General features: G+C 43.6%; 1 protein-coding gene across 1 annotated transcript in view; it reads left to right on the forward strand.

The window, feature by feature from the left end:
* spcs3 (signal peptidase complex subunit 3) overlaps nt 1-18,127 on the forward strand; it is a 44,175-nt gene that overhangs the window by 25,707 nt on the left and 341 nt on the right. Inside the window, exons 3-4 of the mRNA XM_037255140.1 lie at nt 10,253-10,329; nt 13,361-13,476. Coding sequence (XP_037111035.1) covers nt 10,253-10,329; nt 13,361-13,476 — 193 coding nt within the window. The remainder of the gene's footprint in view (nt 1-10,252; nt 10,330-13,360; nt 13,477-18,127) is intronic.

Here is an 18,127-nt window from a genome sequence, read left to right on the forward strand (position 1 = left end):
GGTGCTCGGCCGGGTGGCTGTCCGGGGACGGTGGATGGGGCTCGGTCATAGCTTTTACGCACGCCCGGTCCTATTCTATGGATCTCTCTTCCACCTCCGTGGCTGGAAGTCCACTCCGCCACACGCCTGGAAGTTTGTTTTGTTAAATAAAGAGCTGTTTACCAAACCCACGTCTTTCCTTGTACTTTGTTAACGCTACAATATAGTTATATACTAGATCTGTGGAATAACGATGAGGCTGACGTCAGGGCGCTTCTTGACAAAGGACGAGGAATTTGATCGATGGATTTAATGATTTAGAGTGCACAGATGGTTTGATAATATTATTGCTTATATAATAGTTATTTGATATCTAATTTATATATCGTTATATGGGCCTGTGGAATATTTTGAAGTGCAAGCGCGCACCCATTGTTGACAAAGGACGATCGATGGATTTAATGAATTGGAGTGACACAGATAAAAGTTAAAGTTAAAAGTTAAAGTCCCAATGATCGTCACACACACATCTGGGTGTGGTGAAATTTGTCCTCTGCATTTAACCCATCCCCGTGTGATTTTGATCCATCCCCTGGGGGAGAGGGGAGCAGTGAGCAGCAGCGGTGCCGCGCTCGGGAATCATTTGGTCATCTAACCCCCCAATTCCAACCCTTAATGCTGAGTGCCAAGCAGGGAGGCAAGGGGTCCCATTTTTATAGTCTTTGGTATGACCAGGGTTTGAACCCACAACCTTCCAGTTTCAGGGCGGACACTACCACTAGGTCACTGAGCTGGATAATATGGTTTTATAAACGTGTTATTTATGTAATAGTTTTTTTTTTAATAACTCAATGTTACGTCAGGCCCGTTCTCAGCTCTTCGTTTGTGTTTATGTCACGTTAGCATACCTATCGTTTAGCCCAGTGGTCCCCAACCACCGGGCCGCGGACCGGTACCGGTCCGTGGGTCACTTGGTACCGGGCCGACAAGCCACACAGAAAAAAAAAAATGTTTTAATCGACGATCAATTAATTCAGGTCAAGACGCTCGTCCCGGTCACGTGACATGTTTCCCCAGTCGAGCCCGCAAAGCTAGCAAAAATGAGTCAGTATTTATTTTGAAAAATATAAAAAAATTGGCGATTCTCTCCCAATTACATCCGTCGGTTCAGGTCAAGACGCTCGTCTCGGTCACGTGACATGTCACCTCAGTTGAGCCCGCGAAGCAAGCAAAAATGAGCAAGAAACAGAGATGTTTGGAAAGCTTCGTCGGAAAGGGAAAAAAGCCCAATGAGGAGACGGAAGAAGAAGAGGCTACTACGACTTCTAAGAAAAGGAAAGCTGCATTTAAAAGACTATGACGCGCCAAGCCCACTCTGCATAATATGTGGCGACAGGCTAGCTAACGAGGCAATGAAGCCCTCAAAACTGCTTCAGCACATGGAGACCAAGCATCCTGCATTAAAAGACAAACTTTAACCACTTCGGGTGTCATTGTCTCCGATTCCGCCTAGATGGGACCGGCTCGTTTCTGAGAAACAAGCTCAGTGCTCCCACTAATTCAATGTAATGGTGAGTTTTATTTTAATGTCGTTTATACTTGTTTTTATGCCAGTCGTATCATTTTGTTTCATCGTATTCATATATTTATTATAAATGTATTATTTATTTATATAAATGTATTATTTAGTTATATAAAGGCCGGTCCGGGAAAATATTTCTGACACGTAACCGGTCCGTGGCGCAAAAAAGGTTGGGGATCACTGGTTTAGCCTGTTGTTGCTCGTTCATGTCTGTTCTTGGTGTTGGATTTTGTCGAATAAATTTCCCCCCAAAATGTGACTTATACTCCGGAGCGACTTATATATATTTTTTTTTTTTTTCACGTTATTGTGCATTTTATGGCTAATGTGACCTATATTCCGGAGCGACTTTTAGTCCGAAAATTACGGTACATTTTTGTGTATCAATAAGTGTAGTGCTAGTGGTGCTCACTCTAACTTCATTGCAAGAACCACACTGGAGACAGTTTGTCCTTTAGCACTTGCAAGTGGAGAAAACGTTTGTCACCCTGTAGCATACAGAGGTGTTCGAAAGCAGTCTGCCTTTGGTCCCTTGCAAGAGAGTATTTATTGAGAGAAAGCAGAGTGGGGGTAAGCATGAACAGGTTTGGTGAACCCCCGGCATCTGGTCAAATCAGAACATGGGGTCTTAGCACTTTGTTTTACGACATTGGGGGAAACAGAACAACTTTGATTGCTTCCTCTGCAGCTGGTCAAGCAGTGCACTTTGTTTTACTACGTTGTGAGAACAGGACAAGTTTGGTTAATCATTAGTTTACAGTCCAACATAATCATATGATCAAAATATGAGTGCATATGTTATCATTAATTAGAACATTAAATAATATGTAGATGTAGCTAAAGTATACATACTGTGAATGTTTTTCTGAACTCTTCTATTATTTTAACAACTTTTTTATAACAAGTTACAAGAGTACATACTGTAAATATGATTTTAGAACTCTTTTGTTATTATAAACACTTTTGCAACAAGGTTTTTAGAACTCTTATGATAAGAACCTTTTAATAAAAAGGTGCAAGTGTACAAACTGCAACTGTGTGGGCACTCCCTGCCTTCTGCTAGCGTGTGGGCAACCTTCGTGTCATAATTCCTCAATTTAGAAGTTTTATTTTGAATTTTTGATTTTTTTCTTTTATTGGGAAAAAAAGATCCGCAAACTACTGAAGCCGCGATAAATGAACCCCGATGTAGCGAGGGATTACTGTACCATATCACTGTTATGCTTTTGCCCGCATACAGACAAAAGGTGAGAACATCCAGACCGGTTCGCAAGCGGGTACGGGTGTGGCCTGAGGGTGCCTCTGATGCGCTTCGGGACTGCTTTGGCTCTACTGACTGGGACATGTTTAGGAGGGCTGCCACTTGCGACGGTCGGGCGGACATTGAGGAGTATACTGACTCTGTTTCCTCCTACATCAGGAAGTGCATTGATGATGTGACACACTCAATATCCGTCGTCACTCGGGCTACCCGGAAGCCTTGGCTGACAGGGGCTGTCTTCAGGCTGCTGAGGGCCAGGGACAAAGCCTTTAGAGCGGGGGATGAGGCTGGCTTGAGGACTGCGAGGGCCGACCTGTCCCGGGGCATCAAAGAAGCGAAGAGGGCGTTCTCGTGCAAAATTACCGCCCACTTCAGGGACGCACGGAGCCTTTGGCAGGGCATTCAGACCATCACGGACTACAAGCCCGCGCCGCAGAGCTGTGAAGGCGACGTCCGTCTGCTCAATGACCTCAACCGCTTCTTTGCTCGCTTCGACGCTCAGAACAGCACTTGCCCGCTGAAGGCCACTCCCCCTTCCCACGAGCTGCCCCTGTGCCTCTCCGCCGACAGCGTGAGGAGGGCGCTTGCCGCTATCAACATCCGTAAGGCGGCGGGCCCGGACAACATCCCGGGTCGAGCGCTGAAGGACTGCGCTGGTGAGCTGACGGACATCTTTAACACTTCCCTGCAGCAGGCCATCGTCCCGTCGTGTTTCAAGGCTGCCACCATCGTGCCTGTGCCAAAGAAACCTGCTCCGTCCTGCTTCAATGACTACCGCCCCGTGGCACTTGCGCCCATCATCATGAAGTGCTTTGAGCGGCTTGTCATGGAGCACATCCGATCCGTTCTCCCCCCCCACCATTGACCCCTTCCAGTTTGCGTACCGAGCAAAACGGTCCTCTGAGGATGCCATCTGCTCTGCCCTCCACTCGGCCCTCACCCACCTGGAGGGGAGGGACTCGTATGTGAGGTTGCTGTTTGTGGACTTCAGTTCTGCCTTCAACACCATTGTGCCACAACGTCTCATCAGCAAGCTTGACAAGCTGGGCCTCAGTACCTGCCTCTGCAACTGGCTACTGGACTTCCTCTGTCAGAGGCCACAGGTGGTACGTGTTGGCGACAAAATCTCCGCCAGCATCACGCTGAGCACAGGGGCCCCCCAGGGCTGCGTGCTCAGTCCGCTGCTCTTCACCCTCCTGACGCATGACTGCACTGCCACCTACAGCGACAACCGCATAGTGAAGTTTGCTGACGACACGACTCTGGTGGGTCTCATCACCAAGGGAGACGAGACTCAATACAGGCTGGAGGTTGACCTTCTGGCCACGTGGTGCAGGGACAACAACCTCCTGCTGAACGTCGACAAGACCAAGGAGATTGTTGTTGACTTCCGGAAGGGTCACGCCCAACACCTGCCACTGACCATCGACGGTGCTGTGGTGGAGAGAGTGAGCAGCACCAGGTTCCTGGGGGTGCACATCAATGAGGATCTCTCCTGGTCCACCAACACCGCATCACTGGCGAAGAAGGCCCAGCGCCGCCTGTAGCTCCTTCGGAAACTCAGGCGAGCGGGCGCTCCTCCGGCCGTCATGACTACATTTTACCGCGGCACCATTGAGAGCGTCCTCTCCAGCTGTATTGCTGTTTGGGGTGGCAGCTGCACTGACTACGACTTGAAGGCCCTGCAGCGCATAGTGAAAACAGCTGGTAAGACTATTGGTGCTTCTCTCCCCTCCTTGAAGGACATTTACACCTCCCATCTCACACGCAAGGCGACCAAGATTGTGAGTGATGTGAGTCAACCAGCTCAATCTTTGTTTGATCTTCTGCCCTCTGGGAGGCGGTACAGGAGCCTGCGCTCCCGCACCACCAGACTCTCCAACAGCTTCGTACTCCAGGCCGTTAGGATCCTGAACTCGCTCCCCCTTCCTGCGTAGCGTCCTGTTCTTTGCGCTATGCTTACTGTCTGCTGTATGCGCACTGGCTCAGTTTTGCTCCTCTTATTTATTGGGTTGTTGGTTTATTATTTATTCATCGCTCATTTTATTTATTTATTATTTTTTATTTATTATTTATTGTTTGTGCCTTCTTGTTTTTATTTTGTGTCGTCTACTTGTATGTCTCGTCACCGTGGGATAGAGGAAACGGAATTTCGGTTTCTTTGTGTGTTTCGAGTGCACGACTAATAATCGACAACTCTTAAGCTCTTACTTGAGGTTAGGTTCATTAAACAACATATGAAGGATTGACAATAAAGCTGACTTTGACTTTGACTTTGACTTTAATCCAGTGCCAATGAATATAAAGAAAATGTCTCTGCTGTTTTTTTTTTTTAACATGCTGGCTATTTCTTCATCAATTATTTCCACACAGAGAGTCACTGTCCTGCACGACAAACTGACGTTTTCAAACTTGCCTTTGCTGTCTGGACACAATGAGCCCGCTGTCTCAATCATGCATTCTTTCAAAAACTTACCTTCGGAGAAAGGCTTGCCAGCCTTTGCTATTTTGAATGCCAGTAAAAAACTTGCCTCTGTACTTGACTTTTGAGCCGCAATTTGTCGGTGAAAATGTTTTTGCTGAGTCTTCAAATTACGTGTCAACCTCTCCACTAGAAATAGAGCGCGGAGTGTGCCGGGTCCGTACTACTGAGTACGTACACACACTTGTGAGTGTGCACTGAGCTTTCAGACACGGCTTCCGGGAGTAAATGCGCGGGCGGGTGTTTCTTACTGGGGAAATGCAGTCATTGCAGGGAAAATGACAAAGAAAAATGTTGAATAATACAATTTATTCAGGTTTGGCTGGATTTGGCCCGCGGGTCGGATGTGGGCCGCGGACCAGATGTGGCCGTAGTTTGCCCATACCTGACCTACACCAACCAAACTCTCTGTCTGCTTCCTGTGTCAAGTGCAAAGGCACGCATCCTAACTCCGTTCATCAGCCCCGAGAAGCGATTATACAGGGTTTAGTCACTTCATACAGCAAAATAAAATTATACGATTGTCATAAAAACAATAGTAAAGCAAGTCCTGGTGATCGAAGGAAACAGAGATGCGCAAAATGCATGTGTCGCAAAAGACTTTACTGAACATACTTGTAATATGAGGAATAGATAGAACAACAACGGAAGTGCTTTTCCACACAAACACCACGTTTCCAACACACCCTTAGATGCAGTCCTTTAAGCTCATGGAAGTCATACAAAATATTAAATATGGCTCTAAAAGCACAACTTGATTCATTGTTATTAAACATGTTTGTATTTTAAGTAAATTTTTTGTTTGATTTTCACATTCCTTTCTGTGGGTAGCAAAACATTTGTCTTCATTCATTAAATGATCAATATTCCTGCAGTGAGCAAATTTATTTTCATATATTAAACCTGGGCGGCTTGGTGAAGCACTGGTTAGCACGACCGCCTCACAGTTAGGAGGGTGCGGGTTCGATTCCACCTCCGGCCCTCCCTGTGTGGAGTTTGCATGTTCTCCCCGTGCCCGCGTGGGTTTTCTCCGGGCACTCCGTTTCCTCCCACGTCCCAAAAACATGCTTGGTAGGCCGATTGAACACTCCAAATTGCCCCTCGGTGTGAGTGCGAGTGGTTGTTTGTCTCTGTGGCCCTGCGATTTCCCTGAGTAGAGTGAAGACCATTGTGAGCAACATCAGATGTGCATGCTGTGACCACTTACATCACTCCTGTTCAAAACCTTGGATCATAACAAGTTATTAAAACAATCAAATCACTGCAGTAATTTTTATTAGTTTACATTTAATATAAGCAATTTGGCCCACTTAAAATGAATAAGACAAAAATCTTGTTAGATTTTAACTCCACCGCACTCTTGTTCTCAAGCTAACCTGCACAGTGTGTATGGGCAGGGCACATAAAACTATATACCGTAAATTTCGGACTATAAGCCGCACCAGCTAAAATTCATGATTTTTTTAGTTTTATACTTATATAAACCGCACCGGACTATAAGCCGCACGCGCGCATGAGTTATTTACAAAGCAAGACCGTACACAGAAAGCCTTTTTAAAGTTTTAATCACATTAACATTTCTTTGTAAACACGGAAGTAACAGCCCTAGCTGGGCTAAAGTTTTAATGGCATTAACATTTCGTTGTAAACATGGAAGTATCAGCACTAGCTGGGCTTAAGTTTTAATAACATTAACATTTTATTGTAAACACGGAAGTAACAGCACTAACTAGAGAGATTCAAGAGATTCAAGAATTTTATTGGCCATGTTTGAGCATGCCAAACAAGGAATTGGTCTTCGGTACATCTCCGCCTCTGTTCAACATTTAGGTGACTAACAACACTCAGGACATGTGTGAAAATTGACAAATATTTTCAAACATCCCCTGATCTTAAACTCCCAGGAGGGCAAGGAAAAACTCAAAACTCCTACTAGGGGAAATGAGAAACCTCGAGAAGAGACCACAAGATGGGAGTATCCCTCTTCCAGGATGGCCGTGCTGCAATTGATGCAGAGCGGACACATAGTACACATGACTTAGACTTAGACAAACTTTATTGTCATTTTGTCAACACTGGGTGTACACAAAACGAAATTACGTTGCATACGGCTTTCAACAATGTAGTGGTATTGCGGCTGGTTAAAAAAGTGACATTCTATATAAAAATATGAAATAAGATAAGTATAAAGTACAAAGTGCAGCAGTGATAAAGTATGTAAACAGTGCAGGAGACAAAAACAGTATTTACAAGTGTGCAGAGGAATGCTACGTTTGAATGTTCAACAGTCTGACGACAGCAGGGAAAAAACTATTGCAGAACCTGGTGGACCTGCAGCGGATGCTGCGAAACCTCTTCCCAGAGGGCAGCAGGGAGAACAGTCCATGGTGGGGGTGTGGGTCACTGATATAATATATAATATAGACAATTCAAAATAAAATGTCTCTGAGACTCTAAGAGTGGTGTGAGTTCATCAGAGCGACAGCCTGGGGGAAGAAGCTGTCTCTGTGCCTGCTGGTTTTGGCGTACAGTGCTCTGTAACGCCGTCCGGAGGGGAGTAGTTCGAACAGACTGCAACCTGGGTGAGAAGCGTCTGTAGAGATGTTACTTGCACGTTTCCTGGTCCTGGACAGGTACAAGTCCTGGATAGATGGGATAGGCGGGTAAAACAAACAACATACCAGTCAACAAAGTCACTTTGTCTTCCTCCTGTCCACTGAAACCAGCAAAATCTTCCTCCTCAGTGTCCAATTGGAATAGCGCCAGATGTACGTCGCAGCATTCTTTCTCATTCTCTCTTTGTCGCTTTCATCGTCACTCTCGTTCTGAGGCAAATTCACTCCTGAGCTTGTGCTCTCCTCTCCGTCACGCAGCAGACCGGGTTTTCGAAACCCGTTGGTGATGGTGGATTTTTTCACACTGCTCCACGCTGTCAGGATCCACTGGCAGACTTGTGCGAAAGTTGCTCTTCGCATGCGTCCAGTTTTTGTAAACGATTTCTCGCCGCTGGTCATCCAAGCCTCCCATTCAAGTCGGAGGGCCACTTTAAATCGATTCATTTATTCCAAGTTTACGTGCAACCGCTCTGTTCCCTTCTTTATCAGCCACCTCACTGGATTTTAACTTGAAAGCTGCGTCATACGCACGCCTTCCAGTGTCTTCCATCATTGGGCTCTGTTTACGCTAACTTTCCTCGTGCACAACGCGCCACTACTGTCTTCCTCGACGCATACATTCCACCTCTCTCTTACCTGTTCTGCTCGAGCCCCCCCTGATGGCCGTTAGAAAAAATGCATGTAAAGTCGCCGCCTGATCGTGTAAGTTTTTTAATGTAATTACCATTTGTAAGAGAATATACACAAAGATGATTGTCAGGAAAGAGATGATTATTTAGGGACGCATAACTTTTATTAACATAACAGCACAACAGCGGTCCACAGCCTTTTTATGAATGTATAAATGTATTAGTCATGTGAAAAATCACGGAAAAAAACCTATATAAGCCGCACCGGACTATAAGCCGCAGGGTTCAAAATTTGAGAAAAAAGTAGCGGCTTACAGTCCGAAATTTGCGGTAATGTGTGTGTGTGTGCGTGTTGTGACATGTATATGTAGCTAAAGTATACATACTGTAAATATGTTTTTAGAACTCTTATTATAACATTTTTATATCAAGGTACAAGTGTACATACTGTAAATATGTTTTTAGAACTCATTATATTTTTTTATATTAAGGTACAATACTTTATGTTTTTAGGACTCTTATTATTATAACAACTTTTTTAGTAAAAAGGTACAAGTGTACATACTGCAATTGTGTGGACATTCCCTCCCTGCCTTCTGCTGGCATGTGGGCAACTTTCGTGCCATAATTCCTCAATTTAGAAGGTTTATTTTGAATTTGTGAATTTTGTTTGGGGGGAAAAATATCCGCGATATACTGAAACAGCGATAATCGAACCGCGATGTAGCGAGGGATTACTGTAGTGGGACTGTGAAACCTGAACCTGGCATGGAGGGGGATTTCCTGTATGTGAATTTCTGAACACTACTTTTGTTTGCCATGAGCCAATACAGTGCATATTGTTAGTACAGTCAAACCTCGGTTTTCGACCACAATCGGTTCCAGATGGCGGTTCGAGCAGTGAATCGGTCGAATTCCGAATCTATTTTTCCCATTACAAATAATGGAAAGAAATTTAATCCGTTCCAAGACTAAAAAAACTCCGTTTTTAAACATTTTTTCATTTGGGCATTTTTGTCCGATCGTGCAACTGCAGTGCACCGACGAACGCGCAACCGTAGCGCGCCGCAGACCGCGCAACTGCACCGCGCAACTGCACCGCGCTGCTCGCATTATTGTGACAGAGCCGTCGCTGAAATCTAGAAAATATCTTTAAAGTCCTGATGTACTTTCCAAAATTTAAGTTGACCTCAGTGCGCTGGGAGCTTAATTTGGTCTGATCGCGGAACCGCAGCGTGCCGGGCGCTCACTGTCGCATTGCTTTAAGAGCGTCTTTGTGTTTTAAGATGGCTTTACTGCTCCCACTTGCTTTCTTTGGAGGCATGCTTAGGGGTTAATACAATCCTCAAAGTAACGAAAATGCAATAATGAACGGAGTCAGTCGGCATCCGGGCCGCGCGGTCGGGTTTTCTCGGGTCCTTTCGGCTCATCTCGCGAGGTTCAACCTCCGAGTTTTGTTCGACAACCGAAGCAAAAAAATCTTGACTTTTTCGTTCGAATTCCGATTTGTTTGAGAACCAGGACGTTCGAAAACCGAGGTTTGACTGTATTGCAATGCAAGTTTGAGGTCATGTCAAATATATTTTTTTTGTATTGGACTGTGTATGATGAGGTCAGTCATGTTGTCCATGTGTAGTTGAAATGACAAATTACAGTATGTTAAATATGCAGGTCTGAAGTTTTGTTTTTTCTTAACTTTTGTACATTTGCAGCCAATATTTGACTGGAATGTCAAACAGCTCTTTCTCTATTTGTCTGCTGAGTACACAACTAAAAGCAATGTAAGTTATTTTCAACAATATTGTTCAATCACATGTAATACACGTTCAATGCTAATGGGTCTCTGCACTTATTTGGTCTTTAGAAATTTCATATAATGAGGCGAACTTTGTAACAGTGACATACATAGTATCGAAAGGGCACATCCTATTTGAAGTACAAATCTTTGTTTCTTTCCTTATCAATTGGTCTATCTCTGGAAAACCCCATAGCTTAATGAATTGCAGGTCCCTGGCCTATGAACTCTGATATACATAGGCATCTGGACTAAATTTTGGTCATGCTGGTGCGCTCAACTTTCTTGGTCACACCAGTCCTGAAGTCATGTTAAAAGATAATTTTTGAAAAGATTTATTCGCATATATCGCATATATATAGTGTATATATATATATAGAAATATATATATCAGGGATGAGAATCTTCCGCAGATCCTCGTATCATTTTTGTGAATCGTGTAGATCCGTTGAGAATTCTTTTTTTTATACGGGGGGAGGGGCGGCTGGCAGCAGTATTGCGACAACAGCCGCCTTATTTTCGGCAGCATTTTGGCGCTACTTTAGTCACAGCACTTGCCTACTCATTTGCCTAATTAGCAAAAGTTTTAGCCAGCATGGCAAAAGTTTTAGAGAAAAAAGACGAGGATCGTGCCAGGGAAATAGACAAGTCGAACAGGATCAGGAACTGCTTCAGATGGGCATGGCTCGAGAGCAGCGTCATCTTACAACCCGGAACACAATCCGTAACTACCTGCCTGACGGAACATATCCGTAAATTAGATGTCCCGGGGAAGGTTTTGTGCATTCTTTGTCAAGATGTGATAAGCTATGGAGGTCGCGGCGCTTCGAACGTTAAGGAGCATATCAAAACAAAAAAACACAAAGGTACGTTTTTACTTTTACAAGCATGTGGGTAACATGATGTTACATGTAAGCTAATGTTAGGCTATTGTCATGACATGTCAAAAAGAAAAACTCCAGAATTGATTGTGCCATTTTAATGTATTATATTCACCTTGGTAGCCCACCAAGCAGGAATAATAATAATAATAATAATAAACAACAATTTAATCAAACAATCTCTGTCACTCCAAGTCATTAAATCCCGTGATGGAATCCTTTGTCCATCATCATCATCATCGGTTTAAAGTCCGCTTTCCAGGCCCAGCAGGGACAGGGAAGATGGCTAAAATTGATGGGAAGATGGATGGAGACAAATACAGGACCATTCTGGAAGAAAACCTGTTGGAGTCTGCAAAAGACCTGAGACTGGGACAGAGATTTATCTTCCAACAGGACAATGATCCAAAACATAAAGCCAAATCTACAATGGAATGGTTCACAAATAGACGTATCCAGATGTTAGAATGGCCAAGTCAAAGTCCAGACCTGAATCCAATCGAGAATCTGTGGAAAGAGCTGAAGACTGCTGTTCACAAACGCTCTCCATCCAACCTCACTGAGCTCGAGCTGTTTTGCAAGGAAGAATGGGCAAGAATTCCAGTCTCTCGATGTGCAAAACTGATAGAGACATACCCCAAGCGACTTGGAGCTGTAATTGCAGCAAAAGGTGGCGCTACAAAGTATTAGCGCAAGGGGGCCGAATAATATTGCACGCCCCACTTTTCAGTTTTTTATTTGTTAAAAAAGTTTAAATTATCCAATAAATTTTGTTCCACTTCACGATTGTGTCCCACTTGTTGTTGATTCTTGACAAAAAATTAAACTTTTATATCTTTATGTTTGAAGCCTGAAATGTCGCGAAATGTTGAAAGGTTCAAGGGGGCCGAATACTTTCGCAAGGCACTGTATATATACTGTTTTTTTCCATGTATAATGCGCCCCCATGTATAATACGCACCCTAAAAATGGCATGTCGATGCTGGAAAAAAGCCTGTACCCATGTATAATACGCACCCAAATTTTGACTCTTACTTAAGTCCGTAAACGTAAAATTATTTCAGAAAAAAGATCATCTTTGGGAACAACCGGATGTTATTCTGCCGGTCAGTATCACTGCGCATGCGCTAGCAAACTCGATAGCGAAGAAATCTTTCGGATTTGTGTAGGGTACATTGTGACAGCAAACGAGCAGGTGATCGAGCAAGCGTCTGATACGAGAGCATTGTGTTCGTATGGAGCGTGTTTGAAGTGAACAGCAGAGAAGAAAGGAACAAGGCAAAGTGTTGTCAAATAAAATATTACCTGTAATACGCATTTAGGTAGAGAACTGAACTCTCGCTCTTTATATAGCTGACGTGTCTTGCGCATCCGTTCTGCGCATCTGTAATGGCGGCCTCCGTATGATATCCGGTTTGCGATGGAGATTAAAAAACAAACAATATTTGACAATAACACACCATCAAGGATTGCACCATCGCAATTATGAATTTTACTGACTAAGTGTGTTGGGCAGGATGGCTGAATGCGATGCGCGATTGACAACAAACAAGAAGAAAGGTGATTTCAAGTTTTATTTCGAGGGAGATTTTCTTCTTCTTCAAAAAAAAAGTGTACCCATGTATAATGCGCATCCCAGATTTTAGGACAATAAATTAGCTAAATTTTGCGCATTATACATGGAAAAAACGGTATATATATATTGTATGTGTATATATATGTATTGTATGTGTATACATATATGTGTAGATGTGTGCGTGTGTGTGTGTACGTACATATATACAGGCACGCACACACACACACATACATATACTTGATAGTCCGATACAGATGTAAAAATTCCTATCTCAGAAAAACGAATTAGTCTGTTGTTATTAGGTTGATTACATGAACCCCCGATCAAAAAGAATAAATATTGTCTTTTAAAAAAGGAAGGGTGTATTCTAAAATACTATACATACTATGTATGGAGTACGTAAGGAGAATTTTGTTATGATAAAATACTGGACCACTGTGAGAATTCTAATTCATTCAATTGCATAATCATTTTGCTAAACATTGTTCCTGCTCATAACAGTATGCAGGTAGTAATATAAAATGTTTTTTTTGTGTGTTTGTGTGCGTTTTTTGTGTCAGTCTTTGAACCAGGTGGTGCTCTGGGATAAGATTGTCCTTCGAGGTGAAAAAAACAAACTAAACCTCAGAGAGACAAAATCCAAATACTTCTTCTTTGATGATGGAAATGGTCTCAGGTAAGGCCTACATGTTGGTTGAGCATAAGATTTTTGATGGAAATATATTTAATATAGGGCGGCTCGGTGGCGAACTGGTTAGCACATCCACCTCACAGTTCCACAGTACCACTGTAACCGGCATGATGTACACGAACGTAAAACAGGAAGTGGTGTCACCTGAAAACGGCCTTTAAAAATCAGGGATGAGAATCTTTTTTATGGGGGGTCAGTCAGCAGTATTGCAACAACAGCTGCCTTTTTTTCGGCAGCATTTTGGCGCTACTTTTGTCATATCATTTGCCTACTCATTTGCTTAATTAGCAAAAGTTTTACCCAGCATGGCGAAGGTTTTAGAGAAAAAAGACGCGGATCGTGCCAGGGAAATAGACAAGTCGAACTGGATCAGGAACTGCTTCAGATGGGCATGGCTCGAGAGCAGCGTCATCTTACAACTCGGAACACAAAGACGCTCTTAAAGCAACAGTGAGCGCCCGGCGCGCTGCGGTTGCGCGATCGAACTAAATTAAGCTCCCTGCGCACTTAGGTCCAATTTTGGAAAGTACATCAGGACTTTAAAAATATTTTCTAAATTTCAGCAACGGCTCTGTCACAATAATGCAACCAGCGCGGTGCAGTTGCGCGGTCGACGACGCGCTACGGTTGCGCGTTCGGCGGTGCGCTGCAGTTGCGCGATCTGACAAAAATGCAAATGAAAAAATGCTTAAAGTCTTGGAACGAATTAAAAATGTTTCCGTTATTTGTAATGGGTAAAATAGATTCGGAATTCGACCGATTCGCTTCTCGAACCGCCTTCTGGAACGGATTGTGGTCGAAAACCGAGGCTTGACTATTATATTCACCTAGGTACCCCACCAAGCAGGAATATTTTTTTAACAAAACTGTTGAAATTGAGTGATGAAATTAATGGTTTTTGGGTTGCTATACTGCCAAAATCCAGGAGTTTCCAGGGAGCTTTGCCCCCTGAGCCCCCTCCGGGGTGTTGCCTCCGGGGCGTTGCCTCTGGCCCCCCCCAATGGGGTTCTGTGGCACCCTGCGGCAAGTGGGGGGGGGGCATGCGGCCCCCAGACCCCGGCTACTTTTCAGTGTTTTTTTCCATTTGCCGTTCTCATCCCTGAAAAATAAAGCACCCTACCACAAATCAAAGCATGGCTAAATAACATAAATAACATGGAGAATTCTTAACACATACTGTAAATATGATTTTAGAACAGGTTTTATTATTATAACAATTTTACAAGGTACAAGTATACATGCCTCGCACCATGAAAGCTCTTTCTGCACAGAGGCGCATTTTTCTTTTGTGTGCGGCTGTGTCACGTCTCCGCTCTCGTCCTGCTGCCCAACTGAGCGTTGCGCGCTAGATCTCGGGGGCATTCATCGCTAATGCGGAACTGCGTGTGCTTATCTGCGCTGATTGCCACGACCTGTTACCGTGTTACCCGCTGATTAGGGCGTGTATAGACACTGTTCGTTGCCGTTTCGTCTGCCTTGACACACGCACGCCTGCCACCTGATTCCCATTTGCCCAATCCGCTATGTAACAAGATGCCACCATGACAGGTGACGTGAGCTCACTGACCGACTCGTCAGTCCCCAAGTGCACACGCTCTGCTGGCGTTCTATTCTCCCTTTTCCTGCCTGGCAGCTTGTATGCCTTAACATACGCACTCGTTTGCCTAATCTGCTGTGTAACGAGATGCCACCACAACGCGAGCTCGCTGACCGGCTTGTCAGCCGCCTCTTGCACCCGCTCTGCTGCCGTTCTAGCCTCCCTTTTCCTCTTTTTGCATTCCCCAAATAAACAATCCGTGTTGCAAATGGTTGTCCTGCCTCGTTCATGACAGGCTGGCTGCTGCACTTCCCGCATTTGTTCGCAGTGACGGACAGAGGCACACCCTGCGCTGCCAGCGTGTATTCAAATTCCATTCTTCCGTCACTGAAAAACCCGCGAAGTTGCGCATTCGCGCAAGATAAAGCGCAAAGTCAAGAGGGATCACTGTAGTTCTAGAATGAATTAATGGCTTCTATTCTAGATTATTTGAGTAATTTAAATTACGAACGAGTATGATCATGGAACAAAGTAAACTTGTATCCCAAGCAGTGTTCCCTCTAATTTTTCAAGTGTCTGTGCAAACACACAAGCTCCCTGTGCACACTGTGGACCACTGTGTGCAACACCAGATTAAATAAATAAATAAATAAAATATTGTCAATGAGAACTTTAACTTGCTCGGGGTCGGATTTTGTTTTGTGTGAGCTTGTTCCTTTTCTGTCGGTCTTTTGCGCTCTCTCGCAATAATGTACCGATTCCCTGTCCTATCTTGAGGCTTTGTACAATTCCAACAGTTTTCAAATAACATTTCTGCTAAATGTGACGCTTGAGGTAGCCAAACTTTTCAGTCCATATTTTCCCCTCCATAAACTAGCCTGCCACTTTGGCTTCACTGCATGTTTTGCATTGTAGACCTTTCGCACTTGAAAAAGAGAAAATCACACCCAGTTTCACCCTTTGTTCTTTTATTTGCACACACTCCGACAGCCATTCCATCTTAAAAGAACCGCCGCATCTCTTATTTACTTTGGCGAGTGGATGTGTCGCTGCTCGTTCGTTTCGCCATGATAAGGGGTTAGCTCACTTAGCATTTGCATCTCTAGACTGCGCCGCACTGTTGTTAGCTAGCTAACCTGCACGGCACGAATGGGCAGGACACATTTTCAGGCACTGTCAATGCTATGATTGGCTATGTAGCGTAAGTGAACTATATCATATCATTGGCTGGACACCTGTCAATTACTGATTTACACTACAAAAAGGCACAAAAAAAAAATCATTCGTCCACTTAATTAGATTAGATTACGTCTAACATTAGATATTAATCAATGAGTTTATGCTGTATTTTATTTTGTGCACAGCATGTACCAGCTCAGTAGCCTAGTGGTAGAGTGTCCGCCCTGGGACTGGAAGGTTGTGGGTTCAAACCCCGGCCGGGTCATACCAAAGACTATAAAAATGGGACCCATTGCCTCCCTGCTTGGCACTCAGCATTAAGGGTTGGAATTGGGGGGTTAGATCACCAAATGATTCCCGAGCGCGGCACCGCTACTGCTCACTGCTCCCCTCTCCCCCAGGGGATGGATTAAAATCACATGGGGATGGGTTAAATGCAGAGGACAAATTTCACCACACCCAGATGTGTGTGTGACAATCATTGGGACTTTAATCTTTAATCTTTTTAAATGTAGTTTCTTGTGCGCATAGACTGCGCGACCAGTGCGCAGCTGCGCAGCTTAGAGGGAACACTGATCCCAAGACACTAATGCACTGAGATCTGCATAAACATTTTGACTATCAATGGTTGCAAAGAAGGCAAAAAAAGAGCTGAAACATGCATGTTGCTAAATAAGTGATTAATATCACAATACTTATTTACTGTTAGTGGTTCTTGTTTTGTTGGCATAAGGGATTCATGTCTGAGGTCTCGGCTTTTTGTTGTATTGTTTTTGTTTTTATTATTCTGTGTGTATGTGTTTTAAAGAATGTTACTTTCTTAAACTGTAGGATCTGGCAACAAAAAAATGATGCCAACCATTTAGACCAGAGGTGTCCAACCGTTTTGCAAGGAGGGCCAGATTTGATAAAGTGAAGGGGCCCAGGGGCCAATAGTTTTTTCTGACATTCTTTAACTACAAAAATTTCATGCAAATACACAATTATAAAACAATTTTCATTGTCACAATTGACTTTATTTTTCAAATGACAAATTAGCCAAATATAAGCCACTCAGGCAGATGTGAACAACTCTAAAAACACAAATTCTGCCTTTCATTCATATCTGAAGTCAGATAACATTGAGCAAAATGTGTGAAATACCTTAAATTTACGTGTTTAAAATTATATTTGATACACGAACATTTTAAACAGGAGTTATAAGTAATGCAAAGTTGTCTATTATTATTAAAACTTAAAACAAGTGAATTTTGCTCTTGTCATTTACAATATCTTTCAGAAAGTAATAGTTTGTGTCACGTCTACAGGTTCATAACATCAACAGTATTAACATGGCCATTTCGTAGCTTGCTTTAATAATATTTACTTTTGACTCACAGCCCCGCGTGAAGAATCGCTGTTGTGATGCCAGTTCAGCTTGGAGCTGCTTCACTTTATCAGTCACTCCCTTTTAGCTTGTCGTATGTGTTAGCATGTTTAGTCTGGTAGTGTCTCTTTAGGTTGAAATCCTTAAACAAGGCAACCGTCTCTTTACAAATTAGACAAACACAATTGCCTTGATTTTCAGTGAAGTATTGTAATTCCCATCTCTCTTGAAAGCGACGGCCCTCAATGTCAACTTTCCTCGTTTTCTTTGCAGTCAGCATGGCAGATATGAGCAAAGAGGGGTTTGCGGCACGGATGCAGACTGATATTATTAAAGTGGTGCTGCCACCTTTTGGTAAAAGGACGAATTATAGTTTAAAGTTTCATGATTTTTTTTATTCAATTTAACAGTGCAGGCGGGCCTTAAATAATACATTAAAAGACCGAAGCTGCGGGCCGTATGAAATCTGACCGGGGGCCGGATTTGGCCCGTGGGCCGGACTTTGAACATAACTGATTTAGACAATTGTTAAGGGAACAATCGTGCGAGTACAT

This window comes from Syngnathus acus, chromosome 1 (genome assembly GCF_901709675.1).
Source record: "Syngnathus acus chromosome 1, fSynAcu1.2, whole genome shotgun sequence".
In the NCBI taxonomy this organism is placed as follows: domain Eukaryota; kingdom Metazoa; phylum Chordata; class Actinopteri; order Syngnathiformes; family Syngnathidae; genus Syngnathus; species Syngnathus acus.